Source organism: Cryptomeria japonica, chromosome 6 (assembly GCF_030272615.1).
Source record: "Cryptomeria japonica chromosome 6, Sugi_1.0, whole genome shotgun sequence".
NCBI classification, from domain to species: Eukaryota; Viridiplantae; Streptophyta; class Pinopsida; order Cupressales; family Cupressaceae; genus Cryptomeria; species Cryptomeria japonica.
The window spans coordinates 233,183,163-233,211,120 of NC_081410.1; the positions used below are offsets into that span (position 1 = coordinate 233,183,163).

The 27,958-nt window shown below is 40.0% G+C and overlaps 1 protein-coding gene across 12 annotated transcripts in view; it reads right to left on the minus strand.

Moving 5' to 3' along the window:
- Nucleotides 1-27,958, minus strand: part of LOC131071470 (uncharacterized) — a 216,919-nt gene that overhangs the window by 88,529 nt on the left and 100,432 nt on the right. For 10 of the 12 annotated variants that reach the window (XM_058007330.2, XM_058007341.2, XM_058007339.2 and 7 more), the window contains one exon: nucleotides 23,666-23,745. The exons of the other annotated variants lie outside the window; for them this stretch is intronic. In XM_058007330.2, the coding sequence (XP_057863313.2) occupies nucleotides 23,666-23,745 (80 nt within the window). The remainder of the gene's footprint in view (nucleotides 1-23,665; nucleotides 23,746-27,958) is intronic. 12 annotated transcript variants of the gene reach the window in all.

Consider the following 27,958-nt stretch of genomic DNA (forward strand, 5'->3'; position numbering starts at 1 on the left):
CTCACACCTCACCATACAAACACACATGACAACAAAGGGTCATAACAACCTTGAGACTCTCACGCCACCTCAAATCTACTAGTAATGACTTTAGATTTCATGCTACTCAAACTGGGAGCATCAACCCTTGCAAACTCTCTCCAATCGCTTAAGGCATCCAACCCTCCCTATCATTCAACTTGAAATATAATCACAATAATAATCTTTAACCAAATACAGAGAAAGCAATAATTTTCCATTTGCCTGCAAACCTCTGGAAAATTATCTAAACTTCTACTTGCAAAATAGATATATCTTCAACACACCCAAAACCTTAAAATCCAATCAAATAGATGCACCTATGAATCCTATGCAAAACCACCGATGTTGGCGGAAATGGGTTTTCATCCAATCAACCAAGAACCCAAGGATTTACATTCTAGCGTTTGCTGAACCAAAAGTAGAGCTCTCAAAATACTCCCCAAGAAATAACAAGTCAAGAATGAATTAGTTTTTGCCTCTCCACTCTTTTATATCCCATCTTTGAGAGAATTACTTTCTTTTCTTTCATTTTATTTCATATTACCACTCATAAAATGACCCACTTAAAAAAAATTCCCTTGATAGATAATAAAGTCAATTTATTAAAAAAATCAAGGTTTCGCCTTTAATTAATTAAATATAAATAATCCCAAGTAGCTTAGGATTATTTAAAATTTAATTAATTAATTTTTCCCTTAAAAATATCCAACTTAGTCAACACATAAGAGTATGGGAATGGGGGGCTCCATTAAGGCATTGGGTATCAAAAATAAAGGGTTGTCCTCCACACAAGAATCATAGTTTGCAATTTAAGACAGCAGCAGATCTCTCAACTTGTCATGGCATTGAGGTTTCCTTGGGTCAACCTTGCATGATATGTGTTGTTGCATTTGGTATAAGTGAAATCTAGTGGGGTGCATATGCATTACTGAAAATTAAAAAATGCATCTTCCACTTATCCTTGGGGTGAGCAAAGGGGCACATCTACTTATGCAGTGGGAATGCTTATGGGCACGTCCACTTGTTTATTGGGAAAAATTATACAATATGAAATGTAAAACCAATATTCTTCCACTTATCCAGTGGTGAACAGTTACAATACCCACTTTTTTAGCAGGCAAGTGTTGTGTGTTATGCACACCCACCCCATCTGTGATAGGGGACCCCCGTTGCCTCTAACCCATTGCCCAGAGAGAAAGGAGAATTGGGAGGCATTTGAACTAAGTCGACTTTTTCCCCCAAAGGTTGAACTAAGGCGTTTAAAAAAGAAAGTCGCACATCTTCCCTTGAATGCCTGAGTTTGCAAGAGAAGCACTCAAGACGGAGCTCGCACATTTCATCTTAAAGGGCCGAGTTTTGCAGAGGGCAAGCAATGAAAATCACTTGAATCCCTTTCAAAGGCAAAGCCAAGATCACATTTGCTCAAAGAATCTCGAGTTTCAGGAGGAAATAATAAAATTCGCACATTTTCCTCTAATCTCACGAATTTTATCAGGCGGGGAGGGCGTAAATAAAGTTTGGCATTTTAAACTTGAAATCGTATATTTCAAGCTAGATGCCCGAGTTTAATATTTAAAGCAAAGGGCGTTCAAAACAAAATTTCGGCCTTTGACTACATTTTAAGGGAAAAGAAAAGAAGTAATGCATTCTTACCACAAGACCTGAATTTTTTATCTAACAAAGAGGGTGTTTTATAAATTTGGTGACTTTATTAAAATTGCAAAACAAAATTCGGGAATTTCATCATATTAAAGAAGCTCAGACTTTCTTTAGGTTTTGCGAGAGAGAAGTGCAAAGTAAAGTTCTCTCATTTCTTTTTAAAAACCCGAATTTCTCTAGTGGATGGCATTAAAATGAAACTCTCTCATTTTAATTCAAAAGGCCGAATTTTGTCAAATCAAAAGAAAGGGAGCATATTAAAACGTTTGCATTTTGGCCCAAAAGGCCAAGTTCCTCCAAGTCTTCTGATTTTACTTTTGAAGCCGAGTTTTCTTTAACAAGGGACATTTAAAAGTTATATTTAATATTTGTAAAATTCATTCAATTTTTCAAAATGATTAATGCGGATCAAAATTGATTGTTTGCAGATCGACGACGTTGGAAAAAGCTAAGGTGGCAACCTGAAGCGCAAACTGAGGATATGATCGCGGTCAAAGCCAAGAAGTGTCATGTCCCCAGGATGACTATTTTAAATATGTCTATATAACCATGTTCTAATATTTATGCAATATATATCTCTATCCAAAATTATCAATTGATTATTAAAGCGTAAATGATTATTTATTATAATAACTGTCTCCTCTCAAGAATAATAATAATAATATGTGAATTGTGTTTCCCTCTCCAGTAAACGGTTAAATGTAGAAAGTAAATGCACAGAACATAATGGAAATATATTAAATAACCAGCCTCTATATTAATTCCACAGTCCATGTACAATAAGTGCTTATAACATTACATCTGACACGACTAACATGATTCTACTTCGAAGGAAAGGTACACAATATATAATACCCGAAGGGGTACGACACAACCGTCGCGACTCCAACTACCTACCCGTCGGCTAACTAATTGACCGCCGTAACTCATTATTACCGACGACAACATAAACATAATATAACAACATAACATAATGATTATTCCCATCAACATCATCCCCCCCAAGAAAAGAAGTCGACTCCGACGACTTAATACAAAATAGAGATGAACGGCAGGAACTACTGACGCCAGTCGGGCCCGGATCTTATACACTTCCTGCGTCCTCGCCTGAAAACCCTTTTCTGCTACCATCCGATGCTCAAGTGCGGATTTCACCAATATTGCTTCCTTTGCCATCACAGTCCTCCTGGGCCTAACCCAAACTTGTCTGCAAAACACGTTTTTCAGTCTCAGCTTCCACCAACTGCTACTCAATTGATACTATCTCCCAAACCAATTTGTCCTCGATAGCCACCCATGCTGCTCTCCCGGCACCCAACTCCTGGGTACGCTGAACTAAGTCTCACGCAACTATTGCCTCCAACCTGGTGGTCAGCTCCTCCCGAGCCCTCTATGCATCCACCAAGGCAACCTCACGTCCAGCCGAGACATACTCTGAGTTCCTCAAAGCGTACTAGTCATGCCTAGAGGTGGCCACAATCCGCTGGCACAAATGCTAGGAGACACCTCAAATCCCCAAAGGCTAAAAACTGAACTGAATAACTCCCTCGTGTCATACAACTGCGCGGACCTGCAATGCCTCCCCTCAAACTCTGTTTGTTCCCAACCTCCAAATCCGTCTCCCTCTATGGCTTATGGCTTCCCCGCCAATGCTTAGCTGCAGGCTTCTTTCTCACAATACGGACAACCACAACACTTCCCGTGGGCTTCTGTAGCTCAAAATAAACTGGGGGTCTGGGGGCAACACCCCCAGCGGGGTCGAGGGGCAGCGCCCCTCGCGGGGTTTGGGGCAACGCCCCAGCGGAGTCGAGGGGCAGTGCCCCCGCCGCCAACACCAATTTACAACCCTCAGAACCATACGAAAGTCCATGGCGCACTGCATTTCTGTGATATTTTAAGATGCCAAAACCCTTCTTTTCCACTCTGAATTTCCAGTGTCCTGGCTTCAAACTCCAGCAAATCATTTAAATCTGGCCGTCGTCGTTTTTTTTTTTTTTTGGCACTGTAATGTCCCCGATGGCACCCCGGCCATACAACCTCCCTGTACGGTCAACAACAGCATTGGCACCTCCGATCGTGCGGCCACCTTCCCGTGCGGTCGACACCCTTCTTACCATACGGACACACCTCCGGTCAACAACAACACTGGCACCTCCAATCGTGCAACGGCTTGGTCTACCTGTGGCGGTCGTTTTGCCCTTACGTGGCTGTGTGGATTGTGCGGGCTTGGTCTCTTTTTTTTCTTTTTCCTTTTGCGGCTGCTGCGCGTTGGTGTGCGTAACCCTTGCTGTGCGTGTTGATCGGGTTGTGCGGTGCGTGGTCGGGCCGTGTGGTGCGTCTTCCTCCTCCTCTATCCCTTGCTGTGCGGCGGTGTTCGGTGTTGTGCGGTGGTTGGGCTGTGCGGTGTGCGGTGGTGGGTTCATGTCTCGGCAACAACCTTCGGTGGCTCCCACCGCACGGTGGTGTCACCATCGGTGGTTCCACCGCACAGTGGTGTCACCATCGGTGATTCCACCGCACGGTGGTGTCACCTTGGTGATTTCACTGCACGGTGGTCACCTTAGTCCCACCGTATGGTGGCCATTTTCTCTTCTTTTTTTTTCTTTTCTTTTTTTTTTGACCGTACGGTCGCTGTCCTATGCCCGTGCGATTTTTTTTCAAATTTTTCTTCCTTTTTTTTTTTTTTTTTTTTTTAAATTTTGTCTAGAGAGTCTTCGGCTCGAGTCCCCTATCTCTGGGATCTCTCTTCATCCTTCTCGGTTTTCCTCGCCCAAAAGTCTCCTTCTTTTGTCCCGTGCCTCTCGAGCCGCTTGCCCGGCCTCTTAGGTCCCCTTCCATCCTCTCGGGTCCCCCTCCGAGCTCTCGGGTGTCCGTCCGGCCTCTCGGGTCCCCTACACGCTTCGCGTGGTAAGGTTTCAATTTGTACCCGTTGGTGGCCAATCTATTTTCAATGGCCATCGGAAGACCTGGAACCACAAATTCTACAGGGACCACGACCTCCTGCCCGTACATAAGGAGGAGGATAATAAAGATTTTGAAGGCTGCGGCCTTCCACACAGGGTTCCAATCGTTGCTGACGCTCTTCGGATTATTTACGTCGTTAGGGTTTGGGGCGTCTCCCTTCCAATATTCTTTGTATTCCGGCAGGTACACCTCTGTTGGTTGCTCTGGTTCCTCTACTTCGAGCCTGTAGCTTTGGAACATTTTGTAATCCTCCATTTGCCAGTGGAAGAGCCTGTTAAGTGAGCATACCTCATCTTCAGAACATCCCTCCAATTCGAGCACCCCTTCACTGTTCAACTCCATCGCGTTCTTGCCCTTGCTTTCATCAGGACCCCCTTCCCCTCTATTAGAGTCTTCTGAGTCCGAGTCGGAAGAGGCGAGCTCTTCGCCGACATCTTGGGTGTATAGGTCAATGGTATATTTCCGCCCTCCCTTCTCCATGGAAAGTGTATTTTTCTTCCAGTTGTGGTTTACCCTCGCATTGATCAACCACGCTCTCCCCAGGATGGCGTCATAGCCTTTCTTCTTCGAGGGAATAACCACGAAATCTAACAAGAAGGGTTGTGTAGCAATTGTCACTTGCTGGGCCATCAACAGGCCGAGTGGCTTAATGCCATGTTGGTCCGCTCCCACCAGGTTGAATGTGGGTGGCCACAAGGTGGGCTTCCCCAGCCGCTTCCATGTTTCTTCTAGTAGTACATTCACCCCAGATCCACCGTCCACAATGGTGTCCTTCAGAATGGTCCCACAGATACCCATTTCTACCACAGCTGGGTGTCTACCACTGCTCACGGCTAGTAACATCGGGTCAGTCGAAGGGCTGACGGAAACCTCCACTTGTGGTGTACTCTTCGAAGCAGTGGTAGGAACCCCTACCTGTGGTGCACTCGACGATGCGGTGGCGAGAACCCGTACCTATGGTGTACTCGATAATGCGGTGCTTTGCACATTGGTGAGGATGGCAATCCTCAAGTGGCATAGAGTCTAGAAGGTCTTTTACCTTTATCGGCACCTCCATCTGCAATATTTGCCTAATGATGTTATTTTCCGCTTCCGTACGGAATGATGTACTCGCCACCTCGTTGTCCCGTCGTTCGATCGTCATCTCACATTCAATATTGGCCTTTGCCTCCCGTAATCTCTCCTTCTCCGTACGGGGGTCGGGATAAGTGGCTTTTTTCGTCTAGGCGCGGGTGATCGCCAGTACTTCTTCCTCACGAGTCTTCTCAGCCTTCTCAATGTTGAGGAGATTAACCCCTGCCTGTGAGCAATTTGCATCCTCATGGTCGCCTGGCCCACACCAACGGCAGAGGTGCTGAGGGGTGGCTTCCTTCGTGCAATCACGGGCGAAGTGCCCCCACTGATTACAGGCCCTACATTGGATAATTGGCCGGCCCTTGGCGTCATACTGGATACGGCTTCCATTATTGTTATTGTTGCTATTCCTTCCGCCGCCGCGTCTGTTGTCTCGGTATCCTCCAGATGATGCCGTTGTGTTAGTATGTTGGCCGGTACCCGCTGGTGCGGATGTTGTGGCCTGCTCCGTGAACAGCACCCGGTTCATTTGCGTACTTCGGGTTTTCATGTTGTATGGGCACTCCTTGGTGGAGTGTCCCATCACTTGGCAAATCTCACAGAATGCCGTCTTTTGGCAAGTACCCTTTGTGTGCCCTTCCTCTTTGCACTCAGTGCACCATATGTCCCCTTCGTTCCGACCAGTGCTTCTCATTATTTTGAATTCCTTTCTCATTCGCTCCATGTCTTTCTGGAGCGCTTGCACCCGTTTGCCAGCCTCGTCGTCGCTGCTGCTTTCCTGTGAAGAGTCATTGTCCTCGGATGAGGATTTATTACTTTTCTTCTTCTTTGATGTTTTGTGTTCGCTCTCCAGGTCCATCGCCCTATTATAAGCGTCGTCATATGACGTCGGGGGTACAATTTTCATCTTCCTCCGTAGGGAGGATTTCAACCCTTCAACGAACCATCGTTTCTTCAATCCATCTGCGGGTTGGCTTTCCATTTTACCCAAGAGTTCTTTCAGCCTCCGACTGTATGCCCGTACTGTCTCCCTGGTACCTTGTTTGGTACTGTATATCTCCGTTACAATTTCATTATCATCACGGAGCAACCGAAACTCCCCCGTGAATTCCTTCTGTAGATTGGCCCACGTGGCCACTTTTTGCTTGTCCACATCGGAGTAGCAATCTATGGCAACTCCTCGTAACGTGGCTGGGAATTGCTGTACCCAGTCATCCTGGTCTGTTACTCCGTTGGCGGACCAAATGGTTTCACATGTACGGCAGTGCCGTAAGGGGTTTTCCTTGCCCTCCCCTGTGAACTTTGGCAATTTTTGTTTACTCGCCATCCCACCGCTGGGTCTCACTCCTCTAATTCCTTGTGTGCCTGTACCTGCCGATCCTCCGCCTCCTACAACTGAACCTCCACTCGTGGGTCCTCCGGAAAAAGTTGCTGACACCGAACCAAACAAATTGCCTCCCGTACGGTACCCTTGTGCTCCCTTGGCACCTTCGGTCGTACCGTCACCTTCCGTTGTCTCCCTCCGGTTGTCTTCCGAAATGGACAAATTCTTTAGCAAGTCTCTGGTAGCGTCAATCAGGTTTAGACTTCGCCTTGTTTGTTCCACCAACTCTTCGCGGCTTCTTACCCTACAGTGGTATTCTGGCGAACTGTAGAGTTCTCCTTCGGCACCCTCCGTGACTCCTTCTGGCAGCCCTACAACAATGTAGACAGTGTAGTTCTCTTCGTCTATCTCTGCCTCCGCAACCTCCGTGACACCTCCTGGGTTCCCTTCGGGCAACCCCTCGGTCGGTCGTCCCTTGGCAAGCTGCCTTAGCCTACGCCTTCGTTCTATCTGCTGTCTAAGAGTCAACGCGGTTTGTGCCACTTCCCATTCGTCACTCTGTATCTTTTTATTTTTGTTCTTATTTAGTCTATTGGGCATAAGTCAAAGGTTCAATTTCCTCTTGGCCTGGCGCCATCTCGTTCCGTTACCTGTTGGCTATTCTCTTCGTAGCGTTGCAGGATTTGTTGTCGTCGCTCTTCCTGGGCAATCTCCTCCAGGCGGGCTTGTTGTGTCAGCGATGCCTGTGCAAGCAACCGGGGGAGGTGGTTCATCAACCGGTTTACTGCCGGGCTAACCTCCAGCGCTGTCCACACGGCACTTGGTGGGATTTCCGCCTCCGCCGCTTCTCGTCGAATGTATGTCTGAATGGCTACCTGGAGCAAAATTGAAAATTCTCACGTTGCTGTGTCTTCTCCTATGTAAAGTTCTGTCCGCGCGTCATCAGCCTCCGGGTTTACTTCACCAACGGGTAGGCCCATTGTGTCTGTGCGCCATCCGTGTCTTCCGTTCCCGAGTTCGTCTAGGCAATGACGCCAAATGTTTGCCCTCTCGGGTAAATGGTTAAATGCATAAAGTAAATGCACAAAACATAATGGAAATATCTTAAATAACCAGCCTCTGTATTTATTCCACAGTCCATGTACAATAAGTGCTTATAACATTACATCTGACACGACCAACATGATCCTACTTCGAAGGAAAGGTACACAATATATAATACCCGAAGGGGTACGACACAACCGTCGCGACTCCAACTACCTACCCGTCGGCTAACTAACTGACCGCCATAACTCATTATTACCGACGACAACATAAACATAATATAACAACATAACATAATGATTATTCCCGTCAACAAATTGTTTAGTAATTATTAAAGATTACATATAAAAACAGTGATAACATGCGTTAATGATTAATGAAATAAATAATAAGAAATCATTATTTAACATGACATAAGCTTTTACAAAGATCGCACTGGGTGTGCCTTTTCGTTAATGGACACGACTCAGGCGATTAGTCATTAATAATAGATGCAGCCTCTACCAAGTGAGTCACATCTCTTCTAAGAAGACGTGATCCCGTAAGTAGTGATTGGCCACCATAGAAATGGGGGAGCGCTCAAACTGCAGAGTATATACACGAAGAGGGAAAAATGGCGTTGGAAGAATCATCTCTGTCGTCAGACTCTAGACCACAAGAGGAAAATATAGGTATGTTTTGCATACTCAGACTAACTGAAAATTGATTACTAAGCATGAAAGTCAAATCTATAAACTGCAGATATTCTAATTAAAGTAAATTGATATTCTGCAAATGGCGATATCAAATACACACAAAATTAATGGCTAAGAGAATTACATCTAATTAGATTGATCAGGGGCAAACATTATGTGAGTCAATGAATTCCAATTAACATAGAGTGATAGCTATCTTTCATAAACTGTACAATTCAGTATACCATAATCAATTAATCAGAAACTTACGCCTGTACGAGATCGCTTCCGCAACTCTGTAAGATTACCTCTTGTAATTGTGTAATTATCTAAATACAAAAGGAAAGTAATCTGATACACTATTAAATATGAATATAAGTGATTCGTTGAATGAATAATGCAGAATAGTAAATCAATTTAATAATAGAATAAATTAATGAACCCTATTGGTAACTCTAAACATTTATTTCAGTAATAATGACCATAACTGTTCACCCCAACAATAAGAATAATAACTCTAATTGAAGTCTCAATCCAAAGTTTGAACATTCACTTGGTAAAGTCACTATTTCCATAGCTAGTGTTCATTTGATTGTCAACCCAGGGACGTGGTACTTGAAATGGGTCTACACTATATATGCACTGAGTTCCTATAACAGCTATTCTGCATTACTGCAGCAACTAACAATATGCGGAAAAAGGTAAAAGGCTACATGAAGAATTCTGCACAAATTCTTAAAGGCAATGCTAGATAAACTCAATATAGATAAACAGGAATTACTCTGTTCTGGTTTGGCTGCAGGAACAGTCAATCGATCTGTTTCCGGTGTCTGTAGGGACAGTCAATGCCAGAACTTCTAGTGCTGCTAAAGAAAGAAAACTAATTTTAACAAACACACAGGATCACTCACCAAGTTGGCCCCCTTGGATGAGTGATACTAGGCTTCCCGAAAAACAACTCTTAACAGATCAAAATAACATAACTTTTATTCATCCTTTTCTGAAAGTGATTACATAGTTTTAAAAAGAAACTCAAGAATGACTATCAAAAATTCTCTGCTCTATTCTTCTCCTTTTTCTGTCTAACCCGTGAGAAGAAGAAGAGCTCTTTATTAAAAAGAAATTAACTACAAAAGACCACACAAATCACGTCCAGAAGAAGAGGCGGATGATTGACTGATAAAGAAGATAACTGGAGCTATGTTGCAGGAAACGTGGATCTAAACCGCACCACAGTCTTTACATGCCGCTGCGGTATTTGCAAATTCAATGCCCACTGAAGTTAGACATTGGTAATGTCGCTTGACTGCTCGCTTACGCCGTACCTTGCGCTTTCTTAGGTCCTCTATAGTTTGATCTTCAATTATCTCATATGTATCATTTCCTTCATCAGGCGCGATAGGAGAACATCCACCGTGGTATCATTTATTACCTGCACTACAACAGAAATAACATACAAGGACATACATACGCATTTTATTCAATTAACACATCTATTAATTCACATATGATATTACCCTAAATAATCCACATGGCTACAGGAATAAATCACATGGCTGCAGGAATAAATGACTTGGCTGCAGGAATAGACTGGCAAAGGTAGAACATGATTTAATAAGTTCAAGCTTAACATATGGAATACATATAGTCAACTTCCAATACCTTACTACTGCTATGCAAACCAAAAGATAACAAAAACTCAAGAGTTCTGAGGATAAAAATATAACAAAGTATCAACTCATCAATAACCACCATCTTGTAATTAATGTCAGTCCAGAGGGAGTGGAGATCTGCAAGGGGGAGTATTGCCCACCCAAGAAGATAACTACTGAGTTATGTCAGTAGTCCAGGAGGCAAGTGACTGCTCCTGGGCTTGGGTCTGGCATAGTGAGCCGCCTCTGCCATCTCCTAACTCTTTGGGTTGAAATTAATGACAAAAATTAAGGAACCAGGTATGCACTAAAGGAAAGATCCACGCCATGGGGGCCAGAAGGGCATATGACTACTTCTGGTCCACTATGGACGATTGGGGAAAATTCCACTCATACTGTAACACCTCTCTACTAACTAAATTAAATCCGTTTTGTCCCTTAATGTTTATAAACAATGGTATTCATCTAATTATCTAATGAATGAATCAATGCTATTTCTCTTATTTATTTGTATTTACAATGCAATTGTATAGATAATTATTCTTAAGAAAGGTTATCTTCCTATTATTCTAATTTACTTCTGTAACAATCGCAGGCAAACTTAACTTGTATCACTGTACTAAGTAGGGGACATCACAGGAAGCAAGGATGCAGGATCAAAACGACAAAGTATAGAGATACGCACCACCACCAGGCAACAAGTTGGAGCCCGCCAACAAGACCGAAGACAAAGAACACTCTGAATGCTACAAGTGTATGCATTCTCCAAAATACACAGGTGGAATTGATTCTAGAAAGTTAGTTTGTAAAAGCTTAACTACTTTATTGTAAATAGCTACCTGTGGTCCTCGTCTAGTGTATTTAAAGTAAAGGGACACAGGTCAGTTATTTCCAACCACCAAATTAGCCGAATTGATGCCAAACAATTGTAGGTAGTTGAGAAAGTGGTTGGGAGGACAACTAAAGATAACTAGGCATGGGCTAAAGCTGCCAAGTTTCTAGAAGGCGGGTCAGGGCCCTTGGATGCAGTCAATCCTGGCCTTTGATTCAAATTATAAACTCTATAAAAGGCAAGAGCCTTTCTCTTGTAAATGGTTAGATGTTAGAAGGTTAGAGTGTAAAAAGTTAGATTTTAGTAGTTAGAATTTTTAGACAGTTAGATTTTAGTTGCAGTTAGCAAATTAGGAGTAGAATATGTAATATCCACACCATTTTTTTAATTTTTTTTAGCGGTTTACAACACAACCAAGACCTGTTAGGGTTAGCAATGAAAATACAATAATTGTGAAAACTACAACCCTTCCACTTTCTGATCACCAAGTGCCCAATCTGGGAAGGTGAGAGCATATAGTGTTGAGGGGATCGTTAGTTGCAAAATACTGAAAAATTATTACAATGTTTGGGCAGTAAGCTAGCCCCTTCTGCTTATACAGCGGGTGATGGAAATTCTAAAACTTCCTGGTGGTAAACCAGCCAGGAACAAACCAAACAACTGAAAAAACAATCACTCTACCGCTTATGCAGCGAGAGGACTGGAAATGAAGATTACTATCAAATCCACTGCTTATTCAATGGGAGGACAACATTACAAACAAAGATAGGCGGCATGGCCAACCTCTTCCACTTATGCAGTGGGGAATACAAGAAAATTGCAGCAAAGGGATTGATCAGTACTACTGAAACAATCTTACAATAATGAATCCTACAACTATTGTCAGAACAAGTGAATTTATCAACTCTAATAGAAGGAAAGTTCTACTAGAGATTACAATGGATAACACTGAAATTGCAACCCAAATACACTTAATCAAAACTGAAATGAAACTATTAGCAACACCAAAAACGAACAAGCAACAATGAAATGCACACAACTCACTCAAAAATCCACCAAACAGCTCCAAACCGGCGGCAAATGAATGCTAGAGGATAGGCGATCAGACCCCTAGCTCAACAAACCCATCAAAACACCACTGAAAATGCTGCACGCTGCCCTAGGGTTGGCTGGAAATGTACGGCCAATAGGGAAGTTCAATCGGCAAGAGAAAAATGCACACCAAACCACTTGACACGAGCCTCCAGATGATGAATCGCCCAGCAAAGAGGCTTCCAACAAGCTATTACCCAGAACAAACAGTCACTCAAGCAGGAAGATATGATAGAAAATCACGTACAGCCACTCTAAAAACCAGCAAACTAAAAACACACCCAACACACCAAAACTGAAAATCTCTCAATCTCTTCGATCAACACAATCTATCTCTCTGGATGAGGGATAGTCACAAATAATGAGCTAGGTATTGTGTTTCAAGCATGAAACTAATGGTTGCTAGGAAGCTCTCAACTTCGAAGCTCAATTCTGGCACCATTTCGGCAGCATAACATTATCATTCATCAAGCATTCCCCAAATGACAGCTCAACACTCTTATTTATAGATTTTGGAGGCTCAAATTCAAATTCATATGGCGCCCAAATTCACCTTTTTTCACTTGCATTTCATTTCATGACCTCTCAAGGCTTGGCATCCCCTCTTCAACCCTCCTAGTCGAACTTTTCCAAGGTCAACAAGTTATAACAGAAAAACATCATAAAGCATGAAATATTTTTAATTCTTGGCACCACCTGACTTAGGAAATAAAATGAGACTTAGGATAAAAAAATATATAGTTCCATTCCTAAGTCGTTCCTCCACATAAATTAAATATTAAAGCCCTAGGCTAAGGTAATAATATATAATAAATCACCTTTAATTCAACAACTGATTAATGCCAAATTGAGCCAAAAACTTAAGTACTAAAACCATCAAAACTGAACTAGGTTGGAGCTCTACACTGAACTGCTAAGAATAGCACTTACTAAAAATAGTAAGTCCTGAAAACAACTCCAAAAAGATTGCTCTTCGAACCCTGTGGATAAGCTTAGAAAACCCAGAAAAACCCAAAAACCTTGACAACTGCTATCAACTTACTAAAAATAGTAAGTTCAAAAAACTTCCCCGAACAGAATGCATGTTACACCTTTGTGAAGCTCTTGGAAAACCCAAAAGGAATCTACAAGTCTGAATTGTAAAACTCCAACTAGTCCAACATCAAACAGCACATGCAAATCTCCACAAAAGTTGGAAACCCTAATTTTTGCTTCTAGTTAGCCTACAGGTCTCCGGAATAGGCTAATGGCCAACTGAACTTCTCATCATTGAGAAGGGGACATTACAGTATAGAGCTGCTATAAGAAATTGTCGCAATAACAGTTAAAATCAATATATGAGCATTGAAATCTAGTGTTTGGTATTTTGGTTTTCTTTTGTTTACATGGTTTTCTTTCAACTAGTTAGAAGTAGAGTTCAATGCTTTTAATGGCAAAATGTGGGGGGTATTTGATGCATTTCTGGTTCATACCATTGGGTACCTACTGATTGTAGGTCACCATGTATGGTTAGTTTGAACCCAAAACTGTGCTTAGTTCAACTGTAGGTATTCATCTTAGGCTGCGCAAATTGGGTGCCAAAATGAGTGTCTCTAGTCTGAAAATCCTTCATCCCTTTGGAGCTTGCACTGTTCTTGTCGAGTTGTGAGGGTGTCTCTAGCGAAACAAGGATTAGTTTATAGAAATCTGTCTACCCATCGTATTAATTGTTATCATCACTGTCCATAGGTCTCCTAAACCCTTCTCTTTTGCATTTATTTTCCGTAGTCCGAGAATCACAGAATCGTCAGATGCAAGCCATCTTGTTGTGAATGTAAGCCCCTTGTGTAACCAACAAAACACATCAATCGTTGAGCTATCCCGCAATCAAGACCTGACATTTGGAACCTTGAGGTTGTCCCCTTTGATCATCTAGAACAACATTAGGGATTGCTTACGCAAGAGAGGATAGGATACTCAGCAAATTATATTTTGCATTGATCGGAGGGGGTTGGTAATCCGACTTTAGCCACATCAACAGAGCATGAAGAGTTTGAAAGATCCCTGATGGATCCCCTTGCTGATCTACTGTAATTTTTAAAATAATAAACTATATTTTCCTGTATTTTCCTGTGATTTTTGCTGATGGTCTTACAGAATAGAGAGAAGTTGCAAAATGTTTGGTTTCTTTTTGTATTTTTTTTAAAATATAAGCAAGTAATGAATAAAGAACAGCAAATAAGGAAGGAAACTGAAACAAGTAAGAACATTCAATTAAATCAGAATTGATACAAATCGTACCAGGCAGATTTCTGATTTATAATATCCAGATTATTCCCTACGCACTAGGGATGTGCTTACATCCAATAATGGCGCCAACTGAAGGGTAGATGATGAACACAAGCCAAGAACACCAGCTATGGCTGAATGAAAGTCTTCACCACTTCCAACATATAGCGTACCTACTGTAATGGTGGCATCAAGCTGAAACAATCACGCCCCAGCTGGGAAATTCAACCACCCTGCTAAAACCCTCACCAAGCAATCTGAATCTCCACAAGTAATAGCGCATACACTCTGACCAATAATGTCAATGCCAAAAGAATCCACTGCCAAACAATAGCCGAGGGCTACGTCCCAGCCAGTACCAATCATGGTGTTTGCGTCCCAGATTGAAGAATTGCTCTACCAGAGCAATATCGCACCAAACAAGTTTTCAATATGTAAAAGATAATGAGAAATTAGGTTTCCTTCTCCTTATATCTTTTTCCTTCCAAATCGAACCCTAAAGATATATGAAAAGTGTGCTTTAACATAAAGTCATATTTCCCAATATTGGGGGCCCAAGTATAGAGAAAACACTACTTTTCAATATAAAATAACTCCAAGCGCCAAAAGGACCCTGGCAAGTGAAAATCATTTAGAAAAGTTCAAGACCTTTCCAACGAGCTATAACACATGGGCATACGAATCCAGATGAAGCCAAAAACCCCTTATTACTCTGAAATGGTTATAGACAGCCTTATTTAAAATATTAAAATGCTTACTTAGGAAATATTTAAATATATTAAAAAATATAACCCAAATAGCTACAGAAAGCTCGAAACACACCAAAAGCCTGAAACTGAACCTGTCACCTGTCTATGACTAATGTCGGAAATCATGGATCAACTGGCAGTCTCATCCCTAAAATCTAGGGATGCTCCTAGAAACTAGGAAACACACCCAAATCTCTTGAAACTGAAACCAAGGAATGGTCTCATGGAACCCCAACCCGGACGCTGTCACAACCTCCTAAAAGTAGGAACTACCTCCTAAAATGTAGGAACTGCTCCAAACTGGTCTACTACTGCCAGAAACACCAAATCCAAACACTGAATATCCTGACTGAGTATCTATCCACCATTGCCAGCCTACAAGACTCCATAATAGGCTAACTCACAGGTCTCTGCTAGACAGAGCTAAAGAGGGGACATGACAAAGTTGAACTGCTTGACAAATCTGTCAAGAGTTGAGCTAGCATTGTAGGCACTAATATTTTTCTGAGATATCCCCAAACCAGAAGAGCTCATACAGTCAGACATCCCCAATCCTCCATCCAGCATTGATAGTTTACACGATTTAAGAATCTGATTGAGAACCAGTTTGGTCTCAATGAAGAGTTATGTTTGGAGGGCATGCTATCACCTTGGTGGTGCAGAATTCATCGCACCCCTCATTCAGAATTCACCTACTCACTATGTCTAGAGGCAGTCAATCAAGTCAAAGCCCAGTACAGATTGTCGGAAGCATCAAAGGAGTGCATCACCAACAAAGTGTGGAGTGCCTACCTTTCTGCAGACGAATATCGAAGAACACAAAATCGTTGCAGCGCCACACTTTCTGAGAATGAAAAGAGGGAGTTGTCAAGTGTTGACCAAGATGACCCTATCAATTAGACTATTGCAGCGAATGACTTAATTGTCCTTGTGCCGGAAGAAGACAGGGCTGAAGAAAACAATCAAGTACACCCCCTAGAGCAGCCCGACACTGAGGAGCAGTTTGTAGCAGCCCCACCAATGGAGGATACAGTCCAAGAGCCCATCGAAGATGTTTTTGAGGACCAAGCTATCAAAGAGTTCCGGATGTTTGAAGATATGCTGACAGAAGTGCATAAAGCTGCATGGTTCATGCAACCTGAAGATGCATCGGTGGATGATGCATTCCACTTTCCTAAGTTCGAATTTGAGACTGCTTTTCAGCCTGTGCAACCCGATGTAGAATCTGATGCTGATTCACACAAGTCGGATGCGAGCGGGATGTTGCACCACCAGTTACGATCTCCTGAAGCTACTGAAGACCCACCACCGCATGACACCCCGCATGACTCAAAAATGCGCCAAGTTGTTTCTTTCCTTCTTGCTGTTAATTCTGAAAATTTTCAGTTTAATTTTGAATATTTCAGAAAAGCAACCCGTAAATGGATTAACCATGGACCTAATGAACTTCCTCGGTTGTTAATATTGCCCAATGTCGTGGTTAAACCTGGGAGTGGCCAACTGAATATTTTCTTTTCAGAATACAAAGACAAGTCAGCCAAACTTAGGACTACCCCCACTGCCCTGTTACTGTTGCACATGTTAGAAATCAACCTACCTTGTATATAGTTAGTTTAGGTTTTTATTTCCTGTTTTTCAGTTTTTTGTTTTGGTTTAGTTTGCTTTGCTGTAAGGTAGATTTCCTTAGATTAATTTTTTTAGTTTAGATTTTTCGTTTTTTGTTTTGGTTTAGTTTGCTTTGCTGTAAGGTAGATTTCCTTTCGGAAGGGGTTGTCTCCCTGTCATTTTGTAGGGGTGTGTTTGCTTTTCTTAGCATTGGTGTGCGAAGTCAGGATGTTTTCCAGTCTGTTTCTTGGATGTCAACTTTGGTAGAGCACCTAATTAACGATTGTGCCCGCATTCAGCTCATATGGTTTAAGGCTTAGTCATTCTAAAAAATTAGTTGCCTACTACGTCTTGTCACCAACATTGTGATCACTGCACATTTAAAGCTTGATATTGCTTAGGTCTGTTGTTTTGTCAAAGAGAAGTCATTGCAAGTGAATTTTGAGGCTCTGCTTCAGCGACCATTGTAACGCTCAATCTCACGTAGGCTTCAATGCCTACCAGCCAAAGTGAAAAAGTGAAAATCAAAGAAAAATAAAAAAGAAAAGAAATCGAAAAGCAAAGAAATATCAAAACTGCTTGGCTTTGGGAATGCAGACACCTCTACTAGTACGCAAAAGAAATCTACCGGAAACAAAGCAATCTATGTGAGCTTATAGGCGATAACCTCATCGGGGCTATAGTCGCTCGCTGGCAGCGAGGCAATATCTAGGTTTCTTTTGAAGTTAGATTCGCCCTACGTAGCTTGCCATAACTGAACAATGATATTTCAACTTTGTTTAAGTTGGAATGAACTTCACTACACACACTTGATTCCCAGGATTGGTGACTTGATTCAGTTTGCGACCTCATTTTTACTTTGAATTTATCTTTTGTCATTTGGGTTGTTTTGTGGGGTATAGGCCAGAGATTTTGGGGTTCGATCCAAATAGTCATTCTTGAAATGTTCAGAAAGATTTCCCAGCCAAGTCGCCATTTGTTGTGCATTATGCACACCCACCCCATTTGTGACAGGGGACCCTCGTTGCCTCTAACCCATTGCCCATAGAGAAAGGAGAGATGGGAGGCATTTGAACTAAATTGACTTTTTCGCCCAGAGGTCGAAGTTTCCAAGCAATAAAGGAGATAGAGGTCACATATTTTCATCAAAAAATCTCGAAACTTACTATGGTAAAGATGTCCGAATGAGACTCAGCATTTGACTCAGCTTTGCAAAAATAGAAATCACTCATTTTTTTCTGTGAAAAACTCGAAAGAAAGCTAGGGCAAATTCGCACATTCTTACAAAAATCTTCAAAACCGAATTCACCTGAGAAGGAAGCATTTAAAAAAGAAAGTCGCACATATTCCCTTAAATGCTCGAGTTTGCAAGAGAAGCACTCAAGACAGAGCTCGCATATTTCATCTTAAAGGGCCGAGTTTTGCAGAGGGCAAGCAATGAAAATCGCCTGAATCCCTTTTAAAGGCAAAACCAAGCTCGCATTTCCTCAAAGAATCTCGAGTTTTAGGACGAAATAATAAAATTCGCACATTTTCCTCTAATCTCGTGAATTTCATTAGGCGGGGAGGGCGTAAATAAAGTTTAGCATTTTAAAAATGAAATCGTATATTTCAAGCTAGATGCCCGAGTTTTATATTTAAACCAAAGGGCGTTCAAAACAAAATTTCGGCCTTTGACTACATTTTGAGGGAAAAGAAAAGAAGTTGTGCATTCTTAACACAAAGCCCAAATTTTTTATCTAACAAAGGGGGCGTTTTATAAATTTAGTGACTTTATTAAAATTGCAAAACAAAACTCGGAAATTTCATCATATTAAAGAAGCTCAGACTTTCTTTAGGTTTTGCGAGAGAGAAGTGCAAAGTAAAGTTCTCTCATTTCTTTTTAAAAACCTGAATTTCTCTAGTAGAGGAGGTTAAAATGAAACTCTCTCATTTTAATTCAAAAGGCCGAATTTTGTCAAGTCAAAAGAAAGGGAGCATATTAAAGCATTTGCATTTTGGCCCAAAAGGCCAAGTTCCTCTAGGTCTTGCAATTTTACTTTCGAAGCCGAGTTTTCTTCAACAAGGGACATTTAAAAGTTTAAATTTAATATTTGTAAAATTCATTTAATTTTTCAAAATGATTGATGCGGATCAAAATTGATTGTTTGCAGATCCACAACGTTGGAAAAAGATAAGGTGGCAACCTGAAGCACAGACTAAGGATATGATCGAGATCAAAGTCGGGAAGCGAGGATGTAGGATCAAAACGATAAAGCACGGAGATACGCCCCACCATCGAACAACATGTTGGAGCCTGCCAGCAAGACCAAAGACAAAGAACACTCTGAATGCTACAAGTGTATGCATTCTCCAAAATACACAACTGGAATTGATTCCAGAAAGTCAATTTGTAAAAGTTGAACTGCTTTATTGTAAATAGCTACCTGTGGGCCCCGTCTAATGTATTTAAAGTAAAGGGACACAGGTCAGTTATTTCCAACTACCAGATTGACTAAATTGATGCCAAACAGTTGTAGGTAGTTGAGAAAGTGGCTCGGGAGGACAACTGAAGATAACTAGGCATGGGTTAAAGCTGCCAGGTTTCTAGAAGGCAAGTCAGGGCCCTTGGATGCAGTCAATCATGGCCTTTGATTCAAATTGTAAACTCTATAAAAGGCAGGAGCCTTTCTCTTGTAAAGGGTTAGATGTTAGAAGGTTAGAGTGCAGAAAGTTAGATTTTAGTAGTTAGAATTTTTAGACAGATAGATTTTAGTTGCAGATAGGAAATTCCGAGTAGAATAAAGCTATTGTAAGAAATTGTTGCAATAGTAGTTAAAATCAATATATGAGCATTGAAATCCGGTGTTTGTTATTTTGGTTTTCTTTCAGTTGGTTAGAAGTAGAGTTCAATGGTTTTAATGGCAAAATGTGGGGGGTATTTGATGCATTTCTGGTTCATAGTCATACCATTGGGGACCTACTGATTGTAGGTCACCATGTATGGTTAGTTTGAACCCAAAACTATGCTTAGTTCAACTGTAGGTATTCATCTTAGGCTGCGCTAGAATTGGGTGCCGAAATGAGTGTCTCCAGTTAGAAAATCCTTCATCCCTTTGGAGCTTGCACTGTTGTTGTCGAGTTGTGAGGGTGTCTCTGGCGAAACAAGGATTAGTTTATGGAAATTTGTCTACCCGCCGCATTAACTGTTACCATCACTGTTCGTAGGTCTCCTAAACCCTTCTCTTTTGCTTTTATTTTTCGTAGTCCGAGAATCACAACATTGTCAGATGTGGGCCAACTTGTTGTGAATGTAAGCCCCTTGTGTTACCAGCAAAACACATCAATCGCTGAGCTATCCCGTAGTCAAGACCTGACATTTGAAACCTTAAGGTTGTCCCCTTTGATCATCTAAAACAGCATTAGGGATTCCTTACGCAAGAGAGCATAGGATACTCAACAAATTCTATTCTGCGTTGACCGGAGGGAGTTGGTAATCCGACTTTAGCCACGTCAACAATAAGTATCAACAAGCAAATCACTGCCAGTACTACCACCTACTGTTACAATGTCAGCTCAAACATAGTCATACCAAATTAGTGATATATCTATTCTTACACAGAACTAATGAAGATAAATAATGTTGATACAAGTGCTGATATAAAATTAAACTGCTGAAACACCCTCAAAGGTACCCCAAATCATGAATAGACCAACCTAGCTTGAAAAAACAACAATATACCTTGATGATGATGAAATATAAGCTCGTGCAGGTTTGAAATGCAGTAAAGGAACACTGCTAAAGGTCTAGAATAGAAAGTAAACACTTTGAAAACCTTCACTGATGCTTCCAACACACCCCTCATGAACTAGAACTGAAACCATTCCCCAAGAACATCTCCAATCTCCATGATAGATTGTTGAGAGATGATTATGGAAACGAATAACAAGTTTCAGACTTGTACAAGATAAATCTGGGTGCTAGAATAGCAGGTACAACCCCTTAAAACATCATCGCAACTTCACACCAAATCACCAAAATCCAATGCCTAAGCTCCAACTTCACTAGAAACACTACCATGAATAGACCAACCCAGCTTGAAAAAACAACAATATACCTTGATGATGATGAAATATAAGCTCGTGCAGGTTTGAAATCCAGTAAAGGAACACTGCTAAAGGTCTAGAATAGCAAGTAAACACTTTGAAAACCTTCATTGATGCTTCCAACACACCCCTCATGAACTAGAACTGAAACCATTCCCCAAGAACATCTTCAATCTCCATGATAGATTGTTGAGAGATGATTATGGAAAAGAATAACAAGTTTCAGACTTGTACAAGATAAATCTGGGTGCTAGAATAGCAGGTACAACCCCTTAAAACATCATCGCAACTTCACACCAAATCACCAAAATCCAATGCCTAAGCTCCAACTTCACTAGAAACACTACCAAATCACCCCAAAAACATGACCAAATATGAAATAAGGAACATATATTAGACTATTATAGGAAATCAAACATACAATTCTAAAACAGGATATTTCTATTACTAGTTTGGCGTGTACAGCAGCAATGAATGTTATCAAACTCATACAATTATTTCTCCACTGTGTCAAATATTAAACCCTTCAAATATGAACAAGGCACCTCCCAATCAAGTGGAAAAAGCACACAACACTAGGTTCTTAGGCTGCAAACTCACATGCCTCACCTAGGAGTTGTATGGCCCAGCCAATGGAGTGGTACAGGCAGCCTGATGACTATAGCATTCTTCAACAGTACGACCTGCAAGGGTTATATATGGTGCTCAAAAGATAGCAAAAATATTCAATCAAAGATCTTTATGCCTTCTATCAAATGTATGGCATGATATTGAGACGTACAACCAACTGAAATAAGTACAGGCAGCCCCTTAAATCCTCAAAATTGCCTCCAAGAAACACAAGAACTATCTGGAAACACTTTTCTATCAACAATAATATCTTACATCTTCAAAACACGTCAAAAATCTCCATTTTTGCAAAACTAAAATCTGAAGCTCTTCTTTGTAGCACAATGGTGGCCTATGTATGAAACCAATCAGGTAACTTGGGGTTTTTTGTCCCCAAAACCAGCAACTTCAAGAAGGTTTTCATCCTCAAGAAGCTTTAGAAGAACTCAGGTTCATTCCAGCAGCATATCAATAGCATTTATCAAGTCTATCTCAAAATGAGTCCCAACACCTCCTTATACAGCTTTTTGGAGGGAAATAATCAAATTTAAAATTATAATAATTCCATTTTCCCCTCACAGAGGCCTTTTTGGAGAATTAATTACTTTTCATGAGAGAAGACCTCCAAGCCTAGGTGTCCAACTTAAAATACAACTTAACACCTTTCCAATGAGCTATTACACTAAGTTGTCATTTTAATATTCCCAATATTAGACAGATTAAATGAACTAATCAGATTATAACTCAATAGCTTATCCAAGTTACGAAAAGCGCTGAAACATCATCCAAATCAAACATTGATCACACCAAGATGATGTTGAAAATGTAGGATGATGATTGGAGCCAACCAGGTGACTTACTCAAAATAGACACCTTCCCTAAAAAGTTTGGAGAAGCCACCAAAAGTCATAATTCATTTTTGAAAGTGTCATACTGATCCACATTGTCTACTAAGCTCATTTTCAAAGGCAAAAACAAAAGTCGCCACCAACCAATCTAGAGCACTCCAAAAAGTATGGAATTCTCCCCAACTCACCAAGAAGCTTAGGAGAAAACTCAGAAATTGAGCTAAATGCTCACAAATCAATTCTGCTCAAATGGGGACATTACAACCACTGCACATTTTCCACTAATTTTTTGCCAATTGGAGCCAAGTTGTATCCTCTAAGAGACAAATATCCTTCCTCTCCTATGGAAATTTCCCAATTGTCTTCTTTATCCTCGTGTTCTTTTGCAACCTCCACTAACCTATCATGCAAGTGCAAGCCCAAGTGCTACCAAAAAGCCCTAACGCCTAAGCACTTGTATGAAAAGCGTCGTCTAATGGACATCTACTTATGGATATTGAATTCCTTAAAAATGGATTTGATCTGCCTGTTATAGAAAGAATTAATTGTTTTATGGAAGATTAGACTATTTGGCTCTTGGACCAAAGATTCAAACTTTAACCACTTAACCTTTCATTGAAAAAAGCTTTCAATGTAAGCTCAACTGATGCAGCTGCCTTCCTTTTTGGTGTAACATAAAATGCATGTTATTCAAAGAGGATGACTTACAATGAAATATCATAAAGAATGAGACATCCATACACTCCAATACAGAAAAGGCCTAAAGAACAAAAGATACTCAAATAACTAATGTAACCATCTTGAGAGCATCACAAAATTCTAAGGTTATTATTGTCGATAAATAGTTCCTAAGTTGAATTACAAACATAAACCAAGTGCTTATTGAAGCATCCATTGCATTTTTAGTTTGGTTTCCATTGGTCCTCCTTTACTATTGCATCAATGATGCACAATTTATTCCTTAACACAGAAATGAATATACAAAAGAAGTTGGAATGAAAATGTTTTAGGATTTACTCGAAGCACAAAGATGCTTGTTTGGATGTGAATAAGATTATATACAAGTCCTGAAAGACTACATTGTATTGAGAATAAAAGATAATAAACATTGTGTTAACTGTTAACACATGTTAAAATCAACTCATGCAAAGATAGAAAAGGTACCTAAGAAGATAGCACAAGCATAGGGTTCCTGTACTCTTTGAAATAAGGTAGTCAACCATTACTAAGTGATCATATTGTATCTGTAACAAAACAAAATATTCCATATTAAATTTCTACAATTAAAGACCAAGTACCACACGCTAAAGGTTTTACAGTTTCTTCAGAAATATATAGAACGTCATTTGAAAAATTCAAAACAAACTTTCTTTTTGACAGAGAGAAAATCACTTTTCATAATGAAGCAAGAATTACAAGTCATTAGTATATGCTAAGCACTCCCAACAGAATGTTACAGAGTAACAATCTCCCGAGACGCAATAATATGCAAGAAGATTCCAAGAATGAAAAGAAGACAAGGACCAAGATTAGTCTAATTAGATTTTCACTAACCAAAAATAGGCAAACCGAGTTCAGTCCTGATAATATTAGGTACAAAGAGGACTGTATTGCTTCTTTACTTCTGCAATGGCATGCATGTTTTTCATATGATGAGGGGAGTCCTTTGACTTCTACTTGATGTCCTTAGGACGAATTGGAAGGGAATCTGCTTAGACTCTAGGGAATGATATCTGAAACCTTGGCTTTTTTATTGGACTAAAAGTGAGTTATGTCTTCTTGTAATGTCCCGTCTTCTTGTAATGTCCCCTTTATTTTGAGCTTAGAACATTATTAAATGATTAAAATATTAAGTTGTTGAAAAATAAATAAATTTAAATGAAGGCTTATTTTAATTATTTAATAAGGTCATAAAAGTAATTAATTAATTAAATATTGAATGGTCTTAAGCTTTTCGAGATCATTCGTATTTAAGACCATGGGTGTTTATTGACTTATTTTACAACAAAGAAGAATTAAAAGAGGGTCACTTTATTATTTCCCTTTTGCTTAAGTTAAATATTAAAAATGAGGGAGATATAAAATGTTTTCTGGAAGCTTCCTCAGAGGATTATAAAAAGGCAGAATGGGACTTATTTGAGAATATGCTTGGTTTATTATTTTCTTTGAAGAGCTCTGAGAGCTTCTTGCTTTCAGTTCAGAAAGCCCTAGGAAAGAAACCCTTAGGTTTTGGGTGGATCAGATTCCATGATTCATAGTTGTGTTACATTGTTCAAACTTCAGATTGTTGGAGGTTTCAGTCATGAATCTCACAGAAGGTTTACAGATAAATATTTCAAGTATTAATCAGTGCATTCACAATTGAGATTATCAAATTTGTGAGGTCTCATTCTGAGACAAATTTGCAGATATTGGAGATTTATTGATTTTTCCTGGTAAGTCATATTGATCTCTCTGAAGATACATTATTTAATCCGATAGCATTGATGCATGAAGTCTAGATATAATGAGAGCATCTTCAGTAAACCTTGGGCGTATAGAAGAATAATGAATGCCATTTATTAATTTGATATTGTTTTGATATAAAGGGAGACAAATGTTATTGAGTTGAATATCCCATTCTTTTGTCACGACTTTGAGAAGGAAATGTTTGGTTATAGTGAATAATCAAGTCGTGGGTTTTGGAGAGAAATAATGTGTTTGAATCAACTTACACAGTCGCTTAATATCTACACTACCTAGAGTTTGGTAGTATTTTTCTTACTGGTTAGACGTCTTCCTGCTATGTATTGAGGGGCACAGACTTGCCCAGTTGGATCTTTCCTGCAAACATTCAGTATTCATGGCATAAGCATTTCAGGAGAAATCATGGCACTAAAAAGGGCTTTCGCTGATTATTTTTGGAAACGTTCAGATGTATTAGTTGCTGCTATCTTCAGTGCTTCCCTCCTTCACTCCAGCATGGGTATAATGGTTGGTCACATCTTCTTGATTTGGTTTGTGGGTATCTTTGCAGTAAACATGAGCAAGAAGAATGTTAATTACTGAGTATATGAATGCTCCTAAGATATTTGTGAACTTGGCACTGACATTAATCAAGGCAGAGTCTTCCGCAAGTTTCGACAAATTCCTCCTCAAGCGAGTCGAACACATTGTCAAAGAGAATAAAATATATAAAGGATGTTAAGTGTGTTGTGCAGATCTGAGTATTCTACTAGTCATTTTCAAGGTGACACATGCACTTTGAGGAAAGCAAATCTATTAAATCACAGTCTCTAATATTTCATGTATGTTCTCTGTTAATGAAGTCATTTGTCTGAACTTTTCATTATGTTGAGTGTGTAATGAAACTGCTTCACGTTTTGCAAAATAAGAGTATTCAATCTGTTAAGCAGAGCAACCTCTTGAACATCATAATAATTGGGAAACTGTCACATTCAATAAAATCAGAAATATCTTTAACTCTGAAGTAACACTGTTGTTATTACTAAATCAAATAAATCTGTTATTTTCAATTGTGTATGTCTGGAAAGTTACCACTGCTAAGCTTTGAGGATAATAACCCATTAATCAAACAAATTGAAGTAATACAAAATGTCCAAACTCACTTAAATACAAATCGAGAAGTTGGAAATTTTTTGGGGCAAACAAACAAGGGTTCTATTGATATAGGAAAAGTCTTCGATAATCTCTGTCAACACATAATAGAATGCTGAGTATCCTATCCTCTTGATGAGCTGAAATAATAGCTCTTTTATGTTTATGACTGATAAATTTTTCTTATGTTTTAAGTCACATAATTGGACAATGTGAAGGTCATAGGGTTTATTAGAGTTTTGATTGTGTGCATATTGAATATTAACCGAACCTGCTGAACCTTGTATTATTTTGGCTAAATATTCCTGTAGCTATGCGAATTACTATGATAATTTCATGTATGGATGCATAAATGTTATGGTTGATGGAAAATGGATATGTATGTGTTTGCATGCACTAACCCTTGATACAGGAATAAATAAGTAGTTGTAGAAGCAGTCAAGCTATACCAGTTTGGGGGATCGCGCCATGCAAGCCGTTAGAGATATTTCAAGGCGGGTGAGAGCATTACAGACAATAAAGGAGATGGTGTTCAAGTGGAGTGGCTGAAGAATAGTGAGGCAGTACCAGATTTATTTATAACTATCTTCAGCAGGCGGCAATCTAGTGAAAACCGTCATGCTATATTCCTGGCCGTGTAATGATGAAAGTCCCACGATCTTTGTGGTTGACTTCTTCCTTGTTGTAATAAAATTTTCCGCCTATTCTCATGGGCGTGGTCTAGGTAGTTAAGAGTTTGTTATAATCTTCTTATAAATAATGTTTTGAACCTCTTCGCAAAGGTTAGACAGAGTTTTCAGAGCTAAGTAGTATTTTCCCTGTTTTATGTATTGTAACAGCTTTTGGAGATAACGAATAAAGTTATGTTATTCTAAGCACATAGAAGCATTTGAAATATGGGTACGCTCATCCAAGGGGGGCCACTTGGTGAGTAATCCTGTGTAATTGTAATGTCCCCTACTAGGTTTAGGCTTGTCTTAACCATAATTAATCTATTTCAATATACTAAAATTGATTGAGAGACTAATCATGAAGCCAGCCATTGATATTCTTCAATTTATTAGTTATTAACAAGTGCTTATTTGTTTTCCTCATTAGAAGATTAATTTCATTATTCATAGTTTCTTAATATAGATATTAGACCTTGTCACTACTTCAGTTTTAAGGGAAAAGGATCTATGTATGTTACCAAAGCGCTTAGAGACCAAATACAATAGGTTCCCTCAAAGTTTATAGATCCAAGCCCTTACCTATCTTGGGTCTATACCCTCAAGGCTTTATGGGTCACTGATCCCCACCCTATCTTGGGACTTAACCTATTGCTTGGATTTAGACTACCCCTCTTTGGAACATCTCATTCCCATCTTCTTAAATACTGACAGTAATAACATGATTTAGACTACAAGTATAATAACTTCTCATGTATTACGAATATATATGAAATTAAATATGACTGTCATACATATTGCAGTCTATATACTAAATTCTGCACAACAACATTATCAGGTTTCATATATTAAGCATAAATATTTAGCACATCCCATGCATACCACAAAGAACACAAATGTTACTGCTTGTAACTCAATAACAGTTCTGATCTGATCTGATCAATGATGATCTAACTGGATCCTTTTGATTCCTTTCCTTTATATCTCTCAATGTGAGGGAGAGGTCACACCTCTTCATCATGCATGCCCTTTGGCAAGAGACACACCCTTTCACCATTAGCACCCCTTAAAAGAGTGCAACTCTTCATTATTTCTGCCTTTTGAAAGGGACACAACCTTTCATAATCAAATCTGCACTTCTAATTTTCAAATTGTCCCCCTCTCAAATGAGGTTCTCTTCTCCCTTTTTGCC